Below are 19,495 nucleotides of genomic sequence, written 5' to 3' on the forward strand. Positions count from 1 at the left end.
GCGTGTGTGTGTGTGTGTGTGTGCGTGTGTGTGTGTGTGTGTGTGTGTGTGTGCGTGTGTGTGTGTGTGTGTGTGTGTGTGTGTGTTCTAAGGAGTGGGGTCAGAAAGAGGGTACAGCACATGGAAGGCCTTCAACCCTCAGCTGTATTCTAACCTGGAGGCCTGAACATGGCTGAGGGCACGTATGGTGTTCACTGGGCACAGGCAGAGGGGCAGCTGAAGAGGAATGTTGTGGGGGACCTCTCAGGAGGGATGTGGGTGTCTTGCTGAGGGACTGAACTTCAGGCTGGAACCTGGGAGATCATTTACATCAAGGATGGGCAAGATTACATATGTGTTTAGAAAGGGCCCGGTGGCTGAGAAGGAGACCTGGAGAGGAGGGTGGACTTGGGTCCAGGAGGCAGACTTGAACATGACCCAAACTAGGCCTAGAGAAGATAGTGAGAGTGGCCGAGTTCAGAATTACCAGGAAGCAGCTGATTGCTGGGATCACGGACGGGACGCTAAGTGAGGAGTTGGGACTGAGACCTGGGGGTCTGGCGTGGACATCTGGGAGGATATGATGACATCATCAGAGACAAAGAAGCTCCAAGACTCGGAGTGTGGAGTGTGGCTTAAGTGGACCAAGGCAGAAGGAGGAGGGGATGAATAGGGTACAGAGCCATGTGGTCTTGGACCAACTGCCATGCACTGTGGGTGAGTATGGGAGACCGTGGACGCCAGGCTCCACTCCAAGTAAGATGCATGATGGGAATGTGACATGCAGATTGTGCCTCCCAATCATGAACTGTGCACACTAGCCAAGAGGCAGATTGCTAAATGGCCACAGGCTGTGAGCCGGGAGTCAGAAGGTGAGGGTTATAAGGGTCAGATAAGGCCCTGGGGGGCGGGGCTGAGGAATGTGGAGTGAGTTAGGGTCACAAGGAACAGTTGAGAGGAAAAACCCTGGCTCCTGCTCCCTTCAGACATTGCATGGGCAATAGCAGGGTGAGCAGTTTCCAATGGAGAAGCCAGAAGACTGTTTTGGGTGTTACCACACGGCCAGGCACGCAGTGTCCTCTGCTCACACACCTTCAAAGCACCTATTTCCTCTCCACAGCCCTGCATACACCTTTCACAATTCATTTTCACCTAAAACACAGTGCTGGGGTCTCTGGCTCTGCGATGTAGAGGGCTGAGAATCGCTGGGGAGACTTTTGATGGCCCCCGAAGGACCAGTGTACAGTGAGAAACCAGGCTCCATTTACTGTGGGACCACAAGAGCTGGACACTAGCGTCCTCCAAGAGCCTCAGCACTGAGTTGACACAGAATGGAGAGCCCACCGCTTTCATTTCCCTAGCTGTGTGGGGCCTATAGGATGTAGTCAATGGCACACTTAAGGGGCAGTGTACTTGCTGTCCTAATATCATTGAGAATAAACACGGGCCATGGAGTATTGGGCAAAGAGCCCAAGGGCTGAAGGAACTTAGGAAGGAAAGCCACAGGGAAACTGAGGCAGAAGGCACATGGCGTGGTTAAACCCAAGCAGTCAGTTCATAGCTTTGCTTTTTCCCTGGGCATAAAAAGAAGTAGGGGGTACCTGGGAGGAGCTGAAAGTAGGGTTCACCTGGGCCAGGGGGTTCTATGCATTAAAAACGTGTGAAGGACTGGGATAAGTGACCAAGGAACATTCTAGAAGTGTCTTCCTTAGCATCTTCTCCACGGAGAAGAGAAGGTGATCTGTCTAAGGGTGGGTTAGACCACTGGATTCGCTGACAGTGGGGGAGATTAAATTATAGCAACAACCGTAGAACACACGTGTGTTCGTGGTTCCATGTGCTCCATGTAATTTGGCTCCCTACAGTCTCTCAGTAGCTCTGTAGGGTTGAAGTCCTGGCACAAAGGAACAGAGAGTTCAGGGAAGTGGTAACTTAGGAGGATGGGTGCTGTCTGTGGGGACCCTCTGGAGGGCGCATACAGGTCTGGATCCTTTCTCCTTCCTCCCCTGTCGGCAGCCTGGGTGCTCACAGAGCCCTCTGCCCCAGGAGGAAGGCGACGCAAGCTAACTGAACACATCACTTTATTAAATGAATGCTTTGTCACGACAAAAGACAAAGACCGAGGAGTAACAAATTGTAAGTTGAATAAATAGAATACAGCAATCGTCACTTGGCAATAAAATGTGAGATCTTCTGGTTTTTTCCTTTTTTATTTCCTTAAGTACAATATGCTAAACAGGAGCCGAGCTCTTCCACATTGGGGTTGATTTCTTTTCCCGCGTTTTGTTTCGCACAAACTGGTTTGTTGTTTTATTATTTTTTCATCCGTTTTACCAGTAAAAAGTATAAGTATTTTTTTTTTAAGTTGAAAACAAAAAAAAAAAAAAGAAGAGAAATCAGAGCTATGGTGTCTGAACGGAACACTACGAAGGCCTACAGTAATATGTGCTGTGGTTATTGCTGTTGTAAAAACAAAAATGAAAACAAAACACAACAAAAACAAAACCCAAAACAACCGGCAGACGTCTCGGAATCTGAAGGAGTCTTGTCTGAACTGTGCTATCCGGCGACAGGCTACTGTGTGACGGTGATGATGGTGTTGGAGATGGGGCCGAGGCTGGCGACTGGGGACCAGAGAAGTGGGGTGAGTGGATGCAGGGTGGCTAGGGACCCCTTCCTCTCTGACCCCTCCACCTTTCTTTTCCCCACTCAGAAAGACTTAGAAGCGGAGGCCAGAGTCTGTGAGATGGCTAAAGTCTATACTCCATTAGAAAACCAAGAAAGTATGTTTTAAAGAGACAAAAACCTAAAAGGGAGAAGAAGGCAGAGTAACAAATGGTGCAAGGATCCTTGCACTTTAGTGGTTTTAAAATAAAGACTGCGCAACCCCCAGGCTCCTGGTTGATTAAAAAGACCTCGCTCCTTTCTCCCCACCATCTTTCAAATTGTAGCCTCCTTTCTCTTGAAAGCCAGAAGGCTAGAGTGTCTCTTCTCCTTGACTCATTCCTCTCTCAGGTTGTGGTTACCCACCAAAGCCCTCTAGGGGTCTCAGGGAGTGGAGGGACTGCTGCCCTGCCTAGGAGGGGCAGGGGGTTTGGAGGTTGCCACGGCAACCCGATCATCTAAGGAGCTTGGTGGTGAGGATGTTGCCGTGGAGATAGATCGTGGTAGGGAGAGGGTCTTGGAGGGAGAAGAGGAGAGACCACAGAAGGTCTCCTCAGACTCCTGTGGGGCAGATGTTCCCAAGCCTTGTCTGTCTAGGCCTGGCCGTCAGAGAAACATAGAGTCTTCTCTTCCCCAGGTTCCCTGCTCTGTTCTGGGTGGTCAAGACTGTCTGGGGTGGAGAATCAGTCGTGGCTAGGCCTCTTTCAGCTAACCTAGTAGTAGTGGGAGAGGAGAGCTATTTTTCCTACTGCTCGAGTGAGGCTGTTGTCAAAAGAGATAGGAAGAAGCCTTCCAAGGGGGAGTGGGGCTGGGGACCGGTCACATTTAGACCCATGGCTGTGGATAAATCCAGATTAGAGGCCTCTAATGGAGCCCAGGGCTAACCTGGAGCCAAGCAGCTTCTTGCTCAGGGCATGGTGGGGCCATTGCAAGCCTGCCTTCTCTCCCTGTGACATGGAGAAGGGCACCCCTCTTTTCTTAGTGACCCCATTCCCATGGTCTCTCTATCCTGGGTTCAGCCAGACTCTGCCTGTTAAAGGCAAGCTTCCTCTAGGGAGAGATTAACTGCCTAGACATGCCTCTCCCTCTAAGCAGTGGAGAGACTCACAAGTTTGGGGGTGCAGGCTGAACTGGGGAAGGCCAAAGTGTCTGTACAATGTCCTCCATCCGTGGCTCACAACAAAGAGTCCATGTAAGGGGCAGAGGCTCATTCAAGGTCCAGCAAGTAGTGGGGTGAAGAGAACAACCCCCCGTCAGGAGTCAGGTCCAGACCCGGGAGGGGTAGGCAAGTAGGCAGTTCTTGGCTCAGTCTTTTCTTAGGGGTAGTGGTACCCCAGTATCCACTTGGCAAATCCCAGTCATACAACTGCTCAAGATGCAGAGAAATAATGGCAGAAAAGGAGCATCATGGAGAAGGGTTAGGATACTGGCCTAAGACATACTGGAGTGGGAGTTGGGGGCTGGGGACATTGTGCAGGGAGATGGGTACACTGACCCTGCAGGTCTGGTGAGTCCTTATACTGCCATCCCCATCAGACCCTTTGTCTTATGAAGATCAACTACCTCTTCCATTCCCAGCCAACTGTCCTGTCCAGGCAATAGGAGGAGACATCCCCTAAGCTCCATAGCCATCTATTTCCTATCAGTCGACACACTTCTCTTCCTTGGCTGTCCCTTTTTGATGCTCCAAGTTCAGCGTTGGAGGGGGCCTCAACTCTGCCATGCCATCAAGAAACAGCAAAGAGCTGTGTCCACAGCACAAAAGGGGCCTCCTGTACCAATGTCCTTGCCCCCTTTCCTGGCAGGCTATCTTCAGTCCTCGAGGACAGTCCTAAGCCACCCCTTTGTTGAAGAAGCCAGTGGACAATGAACCTTCTTCTTGGATCAAAATCTGGCTGGCCAATGGCAACAGCCATGAAGATCTATGCCTGAGTTGTCCTGGGCTTTCTGCCATGCCATCCTCCACTTCCAAGAGGGTGTATGGATGGGGCAGAGTCGATGGAGCGCTTGAGAGATTCTTTGGCCTCAGTCCCTTCTTGTGGGCTGAAGTTGACTTGAAGTTGTGGCGTCCGGGGTGCATCCACTTGTCCCTTTAATACTCAGTCAGGCTATCGATCCTCGTTTTCAACCATGTGTCTCAGGTCTAGATCCTGCCTCATTACCTACCATCTGGGCTCTGTGATTGAACTGAGCTCATTTCTACCTCAGAACTCCCCTCCCCTTCCTCTTTCTCTCAAATTCCAGAGGATTTATTAGCTGGGAGAAACCAAGAGAAATTCTATCAGCATTTCCCACTATCTGTCACTTTCCTGTCCCTCAGCCCCTAGTTCCTGCTCTATCTTCTACTTCTCTCTGTGGAAGCCCCGCCCCTACCCCACTGCCTCATCCTTGGCCATCTCTCATGTCTGTTTCTCTCTGATCTGTCAGCCTGGCATCTGAGGAAGGCTTTCAAAATACAGTTCTGAACAGATAGAAGGAAAGGCCTGGGCAGGCCAGTGGGTGAAAGATGCATGTGGTGGCTTATGTGTCATGGTATAAGACAGTTACTTCCCAAGGGCTGGAAGGCTGAAATGGGATGACCCAGCTGAATAATTGATGCACGACTGGGTGCTGGCAGCTACCTGGCTTGGTGGACACATTCAAATACAGGCTGGGACTCATGAGCAGATCCAACACTGTGTCCCACCAAAGAGCCAAACTTGTAACTCACAGGACAGGCTGCTCAGAAGCACGCAAAGCTAGTGTTCTGGGTTGTATTAGTTGACTGTGGATTTTTCCCAGAATGAGGAAGATCGTCAGTGTGCTAAAGAAACGACTTTGAAGAGGTAATGTAAAACTTTGAAAGAAAAGAAGAGGGAAAAAATAAAGAAAAATAGATTCATATGCCTATATACGTCTACATGGAGCCTTGTAGGTAAGTACAAGCCCCTTTGCTATCTCCGCCAAACCTGCTCCTCCTGCTCCTCCACAGAGGCTGCTGGGCCAGCTTTGAGTCTAGTGAAATCAAGGGCTGAAGCCACATCCTCCCAAATGCTTGCTGTCACCCTGGAAAATCAAGTCTTTCCAGTGTTGGGGGCAGATACTGATTTCTAAAAAAAAAAAAAAAGTCTCCATCAAGAGTAAAATTTGTACATGGATTGAGTTCACTCATCCACTTGGGGGAAAAAAAAAAACCTATCATCAATCACTCAATCTCCATTGTTTTCAGAGGGATGGAATGCATTTTAGTGTTCACACATTTGCGGGTGAAACCACCCTGCACTGGCAAGAGGAGAGGCGGGATGGGGGTCTAGTCATCCACCCAGCTGGCTGGAGGAAGAGATAGACCGTGACAGACCGGAGAGAGGCACTGTTTTTCCTAGTTGTTTTTCCTCGCTGTGACCAGTCTAAACTGGCTGTCACTGAATGCTGCACTTTTGAGCGTCCCAACCTCTCTCTGACCTCTGGTTAGGGCTGGAAGTGAAGGACAGATCCAGCCCTGGGGGTGGTACCTCTCAGTCTTGCCGTTTTTTTCTTTTTCTCTCTGTAACCCTACCGGTCTCTCCCTTTTCTACACCGATGCTTTTCTTTCCATCTCTTGATCTCTCTTTCTCCTCTTCTTCCCTTCTCTGTCCATTCAACTTGCTTAAAAAAAAAATACATTTTCGGGGTTGGGGAGTGTCTCCTTAGCCCTTGCTAGAGATTCCGAGGTCCTCAGTTTCCTCAAATATATATGCATACATATTTCCCCTAAATGAGATGAAATGAGTGAGCGTCCTGGGGTGGAGGGAGGCGCTGGCTGGAGTTGGGGCTGGGGATAGGAAAGGGGGGATGGTGGGAGGGGACGCATCACTCAACGTTACTGCTGTCGAAGGCGTGGCATTGAAAGTCCCCATCGACATATTCCATGCCTGGCAGCTTCATCCCGTACTTGTCCACACACCAGCAGATGCCACGTTTGCGGCCACGAGAAGGCTTGCACTGGGGAAATAGGCAACAGGCAGTGAGAGAGCTGTACCCTGAGGCTCTCTTCTTGTCTGAGGGTCCCCCTCTACTTGAGATTTGAAAAGGGGTACACCCTTAGCCAGCTCTTGGGTTTTGGTGGCTCCATCTCACCGGAGAACCCAGAGAAAATTGTTAGTTCAGGCATCCTGCCCTGGAGTAGGTCCTGCAATCTCCCTTTGGCCGTTCACTTTGGGACCACCCACCTCACATCCTCTGGGGATCAACAAGAGAGGACCCTGTGCTGGGTGGTGGTGGTGGTGGTGGTGGTGGTGGTGGTGGTGGTGCACGCCTTTAATCCCAGCACTCAGGAGGCAGAGCCAGGCGGATCTTTGTGAGTTTGAAGCCAGCCTGGTCTACAAAGCGAGATCCAGGACAGGCTCCAAAGCTACACAGAGAAACCCTTCTCAAAAAACCAAAAAAAAAAAAAAAAAAAAAAAAAAAAAAGAAGAAGAAGAGGACCCTGGCCATCAAAATAGGAACCATCATTGCTCTGTGGCGCTATCATGTGCCAGACACAGCTTAAGATGGGGCATGTAGCAGGAGTTATTCTAAGTGCTTTGCCAAGATGTACCACTTACTTTCCCCCCATCAGGGTGATGGTGACTGCTCGTCCCCATATAACATGAAAAACTGAAGGCACAGGGGCTCTCATAACTGGTCCAAGGGGTCACAGCTAGAAGTGACAGGGTCGAGAAATGCCCCAAGGAGATCCAGCTGGTAACTTAACTTAGATTAGGGGCCCCCTATAGGTATTGTCAAGGTCATCCAGTTAGAAATGTAAAAGGCTTGGAGTCCACTCCAGACCTGCCAATCAGAAACCCTAGAGGTGAGGCCCGGGACCTTGGGACAGGGGCACACGTACCTGCTTCCTCTTATAGAACCCTTTGCGGTCACAGTTGGGCAGGTACACAGCACGGGGCACCATGCGTGGGCTGGCTTTGAGTTCCTGCAGGGAAGCTTCCATGTGTCTGCGGCAGGGGCCCTGTGAAAACAGGGGCGATGAGAGGTCTGGCATGACCCAGGTGGAAACCACTCAGATGTGCAGTCCTAGGGCTCAGGGGTGGCATCCAAAGGGACTCCAAGGGAAAAATCTATCACCTCTATCAGAAGCTATGCAAGTTACTTCTCTCCCACCTGCCCAGTACCTTGGTCATACAGTAAGCCAGGCATAGAGCCCTGCTGTCCCGTTTATCTTCCAACTCACCATCAACTTTTCTACCCTTCCGAGTAATGAAGACACAGGTTGCATGCTCCAGATGTGCTAGGATAGTGTTCAGACTCTCCCTGGGACTGCCCATAGCTCTAGTGGTCACATACCTCCTATGTGCTCACTGTTATAATAGGCACTTTCTTTGAAAGACTACTTCTGTTTCCACTTACTTGGATCAGCCCTCAGTCTGGATAAATAAACTCAACTTCTCACAAGCGTCCTTCCACATCCTCAGCTGAGCCACCACGACCACATTATTAGGTCTTTAGTTTGGTCTAGCCTATGCATCTTCTGCGGCCATAGATATTCAAGTAAGTGCAGGTACGATTGGATTGTGGTGGTGGCCAGGGCAAGGAGGAGAAAATCCCTAAGACTCACTTGCTCAGATTCCTGTCTCATCTCAGGCGCAGGGTTGACTCTGGGGTGGGCAGTGTTCTCTGCGCCTCCCACAAACTTAGACTGGGTCAGCTTCTTCCTGCGGTCCTTCTTCACGGCCTCGGCCTTCAGCTCCGAAATGCGAGTGTGCTTGGGTCGGAAGACCTTGGGGGCGTAGGTCTCTTCAGCCATCTCAGAGGTGGTGGGCTCCTCATGCTCGTGAGAGTCTCTCTCTGCAGGGAGATGGAGTCAAAGAATCATCAGCTTCTGAGGCCAGAGACTAGAGCAGTGTCTAGAGACCAGGGCTGGAAGGTTTGGGATCAGAGGCATCACAGAGGCTCAGAGAGACGTGACGAGGTCTAAGAAAGCAAGAAGCGGGACAGACTTCATCGGAGGATTCTTGACCAAGTCTCACTAGCACAGGAGGGAAGGCAGGCTGGAGAAAAAAGGAGGCGGGGCAAGGCCCAAAGCAGGTGAAGGTGATGGGAAATAGTTTGCTGGCCGTGGCATGGCTCAGGAGATGAGGAACTGACTAGAGACAGAAGATTGAATTGTCGGGACCTGGAGATCTGGGCCAAGGGAAGAAAACCCAGCCCAGTCCAGACATGGACAAGAACAGCCAAATGTGTCCTTTTAGTAAGCCTTTGCACTTTCTGAACAACTGGGCTGAGTGGTGAGGGATGTTTGGACCTGGGTGTCTAGGGACAGGGCAGCAGAGGGTGGAGACCATGCTGAGGATAGAGAGACAAGAGAGGCACAAAGCCGGTGGAACTTGGAGGCTTCATCCATCCACACTACCTCCCTGCTGGCCCTGTGCCATGCTCTGAGCGCCGGGAGGCTGGGCATTGCTCAGCTTAGTCTGAGAGGGGCCGACAGCTGGCGGGGGCCAGACCAGTTATATATAGGTGCAACTTGGTGACAGAGTCTATCTATACTTAGCTGACTTATGACCTTTAGAAAAAACAAGTAGGACTTTGTTCATGTGTCTGTTAGTCTGTTAGTGTCACCTGCCTAGCCCATCTCAGGACACATTTCCAGTGAGTTCTTTTCTCAGTGGTACCTACCATTCTCCTCTCAGATCCCTGACCTTGCAACCTCAATAGATTAATGGGTGGGGAGACCTTTGATGCCTGTCCCTAGGTGGTGTGTCTAGGACGAACCACAAGAAAACCAGGGTATGCAGAGTCAGGAAGGTTTTGGGGGGCCAGACTCCATTACCTTTGCTATTAAAATACTCAAAAAAGGTAAAGGGGTCTTGGGATACCCCACCACAATAAAATAGGGTGAAGGAAAACCCACCATCCCTCAGACACCCAGAAATGGTGTCACTAGGTATCTCGGATATGAAAGATAAGGGGAAAGAATTCAAGGAAGTTGGGCTGAGGGGAAATTTATAAGGAAAGAGGCATTTTGGAGATGGCACTGTCAGGAGTCTCCAAGCTCCCGGCCCAAAGGAAGATCTGGTGTGAGCGAGGGGAGGCATCTGGAGATTAAGCCTCTCCTGGTTAGACGAGCAGGTGACACCAGCTCCCAAGCCCATGTTCCTCTTGGGCTTGTCACGTTTAACGCACTAGGCATTGGCTCCTATTAGCAGGAAGCCACTGGAGGTTTTCGTGGATCCAGAGGATTTCATCGGGTTAGGTGTTCATGCACAGGCGAGGAAGAGAAACAACTTCTGGAAAAGGAAGATGAGGGGCTAGGAGTACTGGACAGTGCTGGGGGCAGGCTCTTCCTGAGTCAAGTTCAGCATGGGGAACCCAGCCCCCCCCCCTTCAGTGTCTGGATCTACTGTATCAGAACCTGTTGGGATTTATAATTCCAGGCTGACTGGCCAAGGTGGAATTTAGTGCTCTAGGGATTAAAAGAGGATATCTTGGGATGAAGCCAAATTTCTTGACTGTGGGACTTGGGGACAGAATGTAGGAGGAGGTGTGTCTAGTCTGGCAGCTCTTGGGCAGGTAGAAAAGTAGAGTCAGAGGTCTTTCCTTAAGGAATTTAAAGGACTTTTTGCTAACTCTGGGCCTCATAAGTGTGGGCTCCTGGGGGTGCCTACACTCACCCCCTCCTTTGCAGCCTTCTTGCTTGTGAAGGGCAGGCTTAACATTTTAATGTGCCCCCCGGTTCTCGGTACCACATCACCCCATGGAAGTGAGAAACTTATTACTTAGGCAGTGGGAGAGTCCAGTATCAAGGATACTAATCAGGGTCTTGTGGTCACCTGTAGACTGTAGGAGCTTGGAGGAGGTCCAGAGCAGAGTCAGGAGGATTAAAGGGCTAGAGAGCAAGCCTGGAACTGGAATGCCAGCCAATCCCACTCAGCTGCCTGGTGGCCGAATCATAAACAGGATTTTATTTTTGGAAAGTTTGGCTTTTAGATGAGAGGGGGCTGGGAGAACAGATACCCTGGCTACCCCTGAGTCGTTTCACCAAGAGAAAACGGACTGAGGTTGCTGAAGGGATTGAGGGGTGGGGTACAGGAGAACATTTCCAGGAAACTAGCAAGGCCTTTAGAAACAAGTAGGGCCATACCTCCAGGTGGCCAGTAGGTGGCGCAGGAGACCGAGAACCTCCTCAACTCGTGCAAATATGCAGGGACAATACAATTTGAAAATCTGGCATTTGGGTGTCTTCCCCTTCCTGCTAGTTTGAGAATCTTATCAATCCATTCTCCCTCTTTGTGTGCCTCCAGCATGCACTGAGAAGGTCGGGGAATGGACAAGAGAGAGCTTGTGTAGGCGTGGAGGACAGTGGGGCCAAGGCTTGTGTGTGTGTGTGTGTGTGTCCGTCCATGTCCGTGTTCCAGAGTGCTATTTCTCAATCAGTGACTGGAAGGCATACCAAGGTAGAGAAACCCCCAGGCTCTCTCCTCCCTCAAGATGCCCCTGGGAAAGGTTTCTGCAGAGGATGAGAAGGGTGGGGTGCTCAATGTCCTCTTCCCGGAAGTCACCGTGGCAGAGCTTTTAATGTCATGATCTGATCCAACAATTAAGAAAGGGGTTTGTGCTGATTAGTTTTATGTTATCCCAGTATTTACCCTGGGCTCTGTTCTGAGCCTGCTGTGGCTTTAGCCCTTTGTAATGTGCCTACTCTACCATGAACAAATACAAAAAACCAAAACCCACCCCAGGGGGCCTCAGTTGCTCACTTCCCATTTCCAATGCCCCACAGCCATGTGTTGTTGGCTGCTACTGTGCTGGACCAGGCAGATACAGAACACTTTCATCATCCCAGTAAGTTCTATTAGATAGCTAGATAGCGCTGGCCCAGGACACGGATCAGTGTCTGGATAGGGACAAAAATAGTCAGGCTAAATGCTCTGCCCACTCCTGGTCTGGTTTCTCAGCCAATAGGCAGCCTCCTGCTCTCTGCTGGGCGAGCCAGAAACTTGCTGCTCATGTTTCCCCCCAAATGTAAGACGTGTTTCAGTCTCCCCAAGTCTGACTGCTTCCCAGCTGCAGATGGATGCTAATTAGCTCAATTGCACTGTGTGAGTGCATTGGCATACAGAGAAAGGGAGGAGGGATTCTGGGCAGAGCCCTGGTCCACCCACAGCAGTGTCTGCCCAGCGCCCCCCCCAAGCTCTCTCCAGAAGATCCCTGGAAGACACCATTCTCTTTTCCTCTGTGGTCAGTAATGCAGGTAGTGTCCACGGATTCTAACAATCAGAATGATGAGCTGAGCTTCCCAGAGGAAGACAAATGTATGCAATTGTAGCCTAAGGTGGGAGGAGGCCAGAAGGGCTCATTTAATTTCAAATAGCTTAACTTTACATTTTGAAACAGCTTGCTCACTGGGAATGTTTCAAGTGTGTTTGAAACAACATACCGTAAACTTTATGACCCAAATATATACATCTGTGTGGGTATATATAATATATATGTAAAATGATATTAAAATTGTCTAAATTGAGGTCTGACATTGTAAATATAAAAAGATGTCATGGATTTCCAAGATAGTAAATGGAAGAATATTGATGATTTCATTATCATTGTTCGGGTACATGTTGAGATGATAATATTTTGGGTATGTTCCGTTAAAACACACAACTAAAATGAATTTCCTTTGTTTGTTTTTAACCTTTAAAAAGTTTGGATGCTAGAAAAGGTAATAAAAACGGTGGCCCCTGGAAAATGAAATGGTATGTACGCATGCGGCTTGTGTTAGCTTTCAATGGGATGAGCTATTCTAGACGCCTGCAGGAGACGCACCTGTAGTGGGGGATAGAGAGATGTCACAGCCCCATGCTACTACTCAGTTCAAATAACCGGAACCCATCTCAATCCACAAACTGGCAGAGCTATCACACGAGGTCCTGTTCTGAGGGCAATTTTAGTGAAGGCTTTAGGGCTTGCTGGGGGGTGGGGCAGGGGAGGCCGTTTATCTGACAGTTTAAGTTGAGTCCTAAAGTGTAAGATAACCCATTTGGTTGAGCCTTAAGGCTCAGCTGGCAGGTCCTGCTGGGAAGGTAGGCTGATGTCATTTACTTACTTTCCCAGTAATCCCAAAGGGGAAAGCTTCCTCAGCCCCTGGACAGGTTAGGGTGGATCTTGGCATAGCCTCAGATTAACCTGGACCCCCACCTGTAACCTCTCAGCCGAAGGCAGGCCAGCTGAGAACCCAGACATCGCTGGCTCATGAGTTGTTCTTTATCAGCTTTTGTCATAGACGGCCCCTCCTCTTTCTGACGTAGAAACCCTGTAGTCGCCTACCTTGGGTCTCATCACCCTGCTGGCCAGCCCCCGGGAAGGCCTGTGCCGTGGGGGCAGGTTACCACGGGCAGTAGACCACTGAGGTACTGTGTTCTTCAGAGAGACCGGAAGCAGGGGCAGCCAGGGCTTGTCAGGACAGCTCCTTGTGTTCAGGAACTGAGGAGTGGCCCACAGAGCTGGAGATGCCATTCCTTCAAAACCCTCCTTGTTCACTTCCTCTGACCTGGCCTGACCAAGGGACAGAGGAAACCCCGAGAGTGAGCAAGAAGATGTGAGAGCCCCTACTTTCGGGTCAGTTCATTGCCTCTCCAGCCCACAAAATAGAGCATCCCTAAGTGGAGGGTTTTTCCTTCCGCTTTCAGAATACCTACCACTGGAGGGTAGCATTTGGCAATGTTGGCCAAGGGTCTGGGTTAGACCAGGTTAGACCAGGCCTAGGCAAGAAAGAGCCCGAGTGATGACTGAACGAGCCAGAAATAGAAGAACAGAGAACCACAACTCCTAGTGAGGAGCCGAATTCAAGTCCTGACCACTCCAGATCTTGTCTAGGGCAAGTGGCTTCCTGTCTCAGGTTCCGGTGTCCTTATCTGTAAAGTGAGGGCCCTGACCATGATGGTAGCTGTGGGTTTCTTTTTAGCCTTAATGCTCTTTGGCCAATATCCAGACAATTCCTGGAAAGATGCTAGGGAACAGCTAAGACATGTGGCCAGGCAGGAAAGACCACTTCTTCTTACAAACAAATGTCTCGTTACTCATCTGGACTTACGATGGTGGTGGTGGTGGTGGGTTTTTTTTTTTTTTTTTTTTTTTTCTTTCCCAAAGAAATAAGTGACATCATAATAGAAATCATGGCTGGGGGAGGGAAGCAGGCACCCGTACCGGCTTCCTTGGTTATTTGCTTATTTATTTCTGCAGACATGTGACCCATCTTATTGCTCTGAACCGCCGACCCAGCTTGGAATTTAAGGACAGTCTGAGAATTGCTACTTTGCCTACAACTAAATACAACTACATACAACAAACTACAACGAAATAAAACCCCTCCCACTTGCCTATTTGTGGCTCCTTGAAGCACCCCCCCCCCCTGGTAGGCGGTGTCCCTTGCTCATACTCTGGTTGTGTACTGCCCTTCCAGCTTCTGAACATGGTGTGGCTCTGGAGGGTCATACTCCCTTCTTTAAATTTTAATTTTTCTCCACATTAAAAACCTTGAAGGTTTCATAGGCATTAACTGTTGAGGTACAAAGTAAAACTTTTTGTGTGTGTGATAAACCCTCTCTTCCATCCTTGTCCTCCTCTCCGAATTAAGAGACCAGAACGGGGTCAGCATGCTTCCATGTCCTCTGCTCAGTGACCTCTGGCAGGAGGGTCAGCCTGGCCCCGGCCTGTGCAGCTGCGGGGCCCACCTGCTTGCTCAGATGTAAAACTCCTGCCCTCAGGGGATGCCTCGGAGTCTGGGGAGTGGAAGTGGGGGAGGGGGGCATTAAAGGGGGGGGAAGGGACTTGGACAGAAAAAGGAGCTCTTCACAGCTGGGCCCCCGCTGTGCTGGCTCCTCCAGGCCTTGCTGACGCAGCAGAAAGATCGGGCAAAGGCAAGAAACGTCAAGTTAGAGCACCAAGCCCCGATCATGGGTCCAGCTCTTGGCCTCAGCAGAGCCAGCTCTCACAGACTTGCTTCAAAGGGAGGGTGTGCTGTGGGACAGGAATCTGGCTCTTTCAATTTTCCATGATCTTGTTCGACCCAGACATGCATTTGGCCAAAAAGCCTTTACTCTGGATTGACTTCAGAGTGGCATTTGGACCAGGCTTGGAGCTGAAGCCCTGCGGATGGAGGCCAAACCCCTCCAAGCAGCGAAGGCTGAATTCATTTTCATTTAGGTAATGTCCTCTTCCCCTTTCTTGCCCAGAAGCACATTTTTTTTTTTTTTTTTTTGTTGCTCAATGACAGGATTGATATTTACAGCCCTCTACTCCCTACATCTCAGAATTCACGTCTCTGCTAGCCCAGGAGACACTATGCAGACCCTCCAGTAATGCTGGGCTGGCTCCCACTACCGAAGCCACAGGCCCTTTCCAGACACAGCCCTCAGCAAGCCTGCGCCTTCCTAGACCCACTGAAGCTCACTTTTATTTATTGCTCTTGGCCCTAAAAACTCTTGTCTCCCTTGTCCCTTTAGCCTCAAACACACTGCCCTCTGTTTCTATATCTCTCTCTGGCCCCAGAACTGGCCAAAAGAAAATGCTGGGCCAGGCGCGCTCCCTGCACCGGGCCATCTCTAGGCCACGCCCTCCCTAGTTGCCAAGCAACGCACCCAGCAAAACGCTGGTCTCAGTCTGCCTGCAGGCGCCTCCCTCTCCCAAAGCTTTGGCTGCCTTCCACCTCACTCCCCTCCGCTCCTCACTTCTCATTCTAGAAACACACTGTGCTGGGGGGTGTTACATAATGCAAACAATATATGAATACATAATATGTACTTTTGGTTGCATACCAAATATGAATACAGTATATGTATATTATAGCTTGCATCCGCGGGAGAAGAGGTTATGCCCACACTCACACTACTCAGATTTTGATGGTGGGGGAGGGAGCCTAGGGAGCAGGAATTTCTTCTAAAGGACCCAGAGGGCATCCCTATCCATTTTCCTCTCCTTAAGAGTGACGTCATCTTTAGCTTTTTTTTTTTTTTTCTTTTTTTTTTTTTTTTTAAGGGATCCAGCTAATGGCTCTCGGGTTGAAGGATCTTCTCCGAGAGCCCGCTCCCATCCAAGAGGAAAAGCATCAACCTTCGCCGCTGTGGACAGCAGCCAGGGCGCAACCGCAGCCCGCTAGGCACCTGCCTGAGGCGGGCTGGGGTCGGGGAGAAGCGTTGTGGTCGGGGAGAGAGCGAGAAGAGGGGGCTGCTTCGGGTTGGTTGCCGAAGGTGAGCCTGAAGCAGCTGCAGAGAATTCTAAAGCGACCTGGCGCGGAACAAAAACCCGCCGTGTACGTGTGTGCGTGTACGTGTGCACGCGGGCGCGAGCACTGGGCTGGCTTGGGAAGTTGGAGGCTGCCGCTCTGCTGGCCCAGCAGTTGCGCGCGCGCGTGCGCACACACATCTTGTCGTCCAACTACTCCCTATGAATTATATGGCTGGGCAAATAAAAGTGGGGCCCGGATACTGCGGAGTCACAACTTGCTCACTTAAGCAGTGAAGGGATTGCTAGCCACAGCTCTTGTCTCCAAGCCGGGTAATGGATTCCTAGCGTTTCGGCGGGCAGGGATACAGTAAAAATAACCCGGAAAATCGGTCTCTGGGGCTTCTGAGGTTTGTACGCCCAGCCTCTCTTTCATGATGCAACTTCTTGTGACAGCCAAAACCTGCACTTTCCGGGGAGAGATGCTGAGCTCTGTCCTTAGGTCCTTAGATTGCATTTTAATTAAAAAAAAAAAAATTAAAAAACTCCTCACGTTGGAGTGCTTGGGAGTAATGGGGGACGACAGGTAGGCCTTTGTCTTTGTAAGGAACTGCACCAAATAAACATTTAGCCAAGTCTTAACTTCTCCTAGTTCAGATTTTGTACATCGTTGATATATATATATATATATGACCAGTTAGCTCCCCAGAGAAACCTAACTTGAGGCAGAACTGTTCTGATTGAACAAGAGACTCTGCCAGTCATTTAAACCACAGACTCCAGGCACACAGAACTTGGAGGCGGGGCAAGAAGGGGCGGGGCAAGAAGGGGCGGGGTAAGCGGAGGGGTGGCTCCCAGTACACGCTCTTCCTGTGTCCGCCCCTTGAATTTTGCATTCTGCGTTTCCAGGGCCCCTCAGGCATTTAGCCACACTCACTTTTAGTCTGGTTTAGGTGATTGGGAGTTGGGGTAGGGGTGAGGGGGTGGGGTGCTTGGGTGGAGTGGAGTCGGGAGAAGGGGAGGGGAGAATGGAGAGGGCAAGCATCCATTGGGAACTTGAGGATGTCTCCATCCCACATCTCTCATTACCACTCAAACCTATGTCCATTTTTTAAAAATCTTAGGTAAAATCTGAATTCAGGAGGGGAAAAAAATCATTAGATTCAGGGGCGAATAATCAGCACAGAACATCAAGCCCTTTTCACCCTCTACCCCACGCCCTATCCTAGTACTTTTGAAGTATTCTTTCTCTTCCTGGGAGGAAAATAAAAGACATTTTACAACCTTATGTGTTTTTTTACCATCGATCATATTCATATCCATTTAAAAGCAGCAAGTGTACATGTGGGTGAGGTCTCAACATCTCTACCTAAAAGGCATTAGTTATCAAGATGTAGGGCGTGTGTGTGTGTGTGTGTGTGTGTGTGTGCACTCGCGTGCACCCCTGACCAAGTTAAGAATGGAGGGATAGATAAGTCTGGAGGCAACTGGATGGGGTGCGGGACTTGGAGGGATCAAGGTAGAATTAGCTTCAAAGATGTGTAACGCATATCCAGGTCCCAATTACAGTGACCTTTTAACAAAAAGATTAGAAAAAAAAAAAGGTTTAGGGAGAAAAGTATGGGGGTGGGGTGGAGAAGGGAGTTGATAATTTAACCTGTTCTTTTTCAGAGTGGGTACACGGGATTTGGACTTTGAGACTCAATAGGGGCTCAGGAGTCAGGATTGCCACGAGTTAGGAGTTGGGGAGGGCCGGGCTCGGGTGGAGGCTGAGAGGAGATGGAGCGCAAACTGTGAGAGGCTGGGTTGGATAGACGCCTAGGACAGCAGGATCTGCCAGGAGGGCTCCAAATGCGAGGTGCAAGGACCCACCCCATCTACTCCCAGGAGCTACCCGGGTCCAAGCCACTTGCTGCGCAAAGCGCTTGGGTCCCAACCCTTCCCGGATCCCCACCCGTCCAAGTCCCCCAGCCACCCACTCCCCGCTTGTGTGCGGTGCCACTGACACCCCGGGAGCGCTCACCTATCTTGGTTTGCTCGCCATAGCTCTTCTCGTTGAGGCAAACCCCGCGGCCGTGCAGCAGGGCATGCAGCGGCTTCTCCTCATCCTGCCGGGGGAGGCAGCGCAAACCTTGGGCGCAGCGCTCAGTGTAGACGCCACACGACTGCCCCTCCGCCAGGGCGCAAGTCATGCAGCAGCCGCAGCCGGGCTCCTTGACCAGCTCGCAGCCCAGAGGGCTGGGGGGACACATGGACAGAGCTTTCTCGTCGCAGGGCTCACAGTGCACGAAAGAGCCCAGGGCTTGAGCCTGCCCGGCATAGGCAGCCAGCAGCAGGAGGACCGCGCTGAGCACCATTTTCTCGGAGTCTCGCTTTACCTTGGGGCGGGGCAGGAGAGCGAGAGTGCGTAGAGAACAGAGGGCCAGGAGGGCTACCGGAGAATTTTTTTTTTTTTTTTAAATCTCTTGCAGGTAGAGCAGGTGCCCTCCCCCAAACACTTGCAAACTATGAGGCAAGGAGGATTCAGGTGCCTGCACGCAAGTCCCAATTGCAAGGATTAAAGACTTGCAACAGGTTGGGGGTGAAAAAAAGAGGCGCGCCAGGTGCACGCAGAGTGAGCGGAGACCGAACAAACCCCCAGGCGGGATCGGGTCAGAATTGCAGGGGTGGGGGGGGGGGGACCACAGAATTGCTCACCCCAAAGCAACAGAAATAATGAGCTTGGAGGCTGTGGAAATGGGGGTGATGAAGAAAAAAATGGACTTGGCTTATTTTTTTTTCTTGTTGCTTAAAGTCTAAAACGCACCCCCACTCCTCTCCAAGCCTCTGCTGCCAGCAGCGCCGCCGCCGCAGAACAGGTAAGAGGCGTCGGCAGCTGCCAAGAAGATGGGGGAAAAATGTTGAAATCAAGAGAAAAAAAAAATCAGCAAAACTCCAAACCTGGACCCTAACACCTCTTGTCTCCTACTCGGCCACCACCTCTTCAAAACCCGCAGGTTCTGCGTGAAGTCCGGAGAAGGGTGCAGACCGAGGAGGGGGGTGGATAATGAAAAGGAACAAAAAAAAAAAAAAAAAAAAAAAAAAAGAAAAGAGAGAAAAAGCCCAAACAGCTTTGCAGCTCTTTGCTAGCTCTTTTTATCCCCCGGCAGAAGTTTCCAAAGAGACTGCGGGCTCTGGTCGAGCAGGCGCTTTTAAATAGACGGCCCCTGGCTGCCAGCCAGTTATAGCTGCAATCTGAGCTCCCCAACACCCAACCCATGCAAGGATGCCAAGGAGCTTTGCAGCACAAACTCACACGGGGTGGGGGTGGGGAGAGGCCTTCTAGACACACGGGGGCTCCCCTTCGCTCCCTGAACAGTGCCCTCCGCCCCACGGAATGTACGAGAAGGGCTTGGGGGACCGACGAGAGGTACAGAGAGCAGAGAGAAGGTGGAGATAGAGATCTTCAAGAGCTGGCTTGCATACAATGGAGTGACTCGGTTCCCCCACAACTAGCCTGGACACTGGCTGTCAGGACTCACATTTTCTTTTTAGCCATGTATACCTGGTACCCCCGCTCCCCCCCCCCCCGCCCCCGCCCATGAAGTCCTTTCCAACCTTTAGGAAAAAAAGCGTCTAAGTGACCACTGAAGGTTTGTGTGTTGTGTTTGGGGGACAAGTAATGCACACCAGCCAGTGA

General features: G+C 50.6%; 1 protein-coding gene across 1 annotated transcript; it reads right to left on the reverse strand.

The window, feature by feature from the left end:
* Window positions 1-2,163: 2,163 nt before the first annotated feature.
* Igfbp5 (insulin like growth factor binding protein 5) lies at window positions 2,164-18,876 on the reverse strand. The gene is made up of 4 exons (XM_036173328.1): window positions 17,840-18,876; window positions 8,216-8,445; window positions 7,490-7,609; window positions 2,164-6,603 (listed from the first exon to the last, which is right to left on the reverse strand). The coding sequence occupies exons 1-4, from the start codon at window positions 18,171-18,173 to the stop codon at window positions 6,472-6,474; spliced, it is 816 nt and encodes a 271-aa protein (XP_036029221.1). The 5' UTR covers window positions 18,174-18,876; the 3' UTR covers window positions 2,164-6,471.
* Window positions 18,877-19,495: the final 619 nt, after the last annotated feature.

This window comes from Onychomys torridus, chromosome 23 (assembly GCF_903995425.1).
Source record: "Onychomys torridus chromosome 23, mOncTor1.1, whole genome shotgun sequence".
In the NCBI taxonomy this organism is placed as follows: Eukaryota; Metazoa; Chordata; class Mammalia; order Rodentia; family Cricetidae; genus Onychomys; species Onychomys torridus.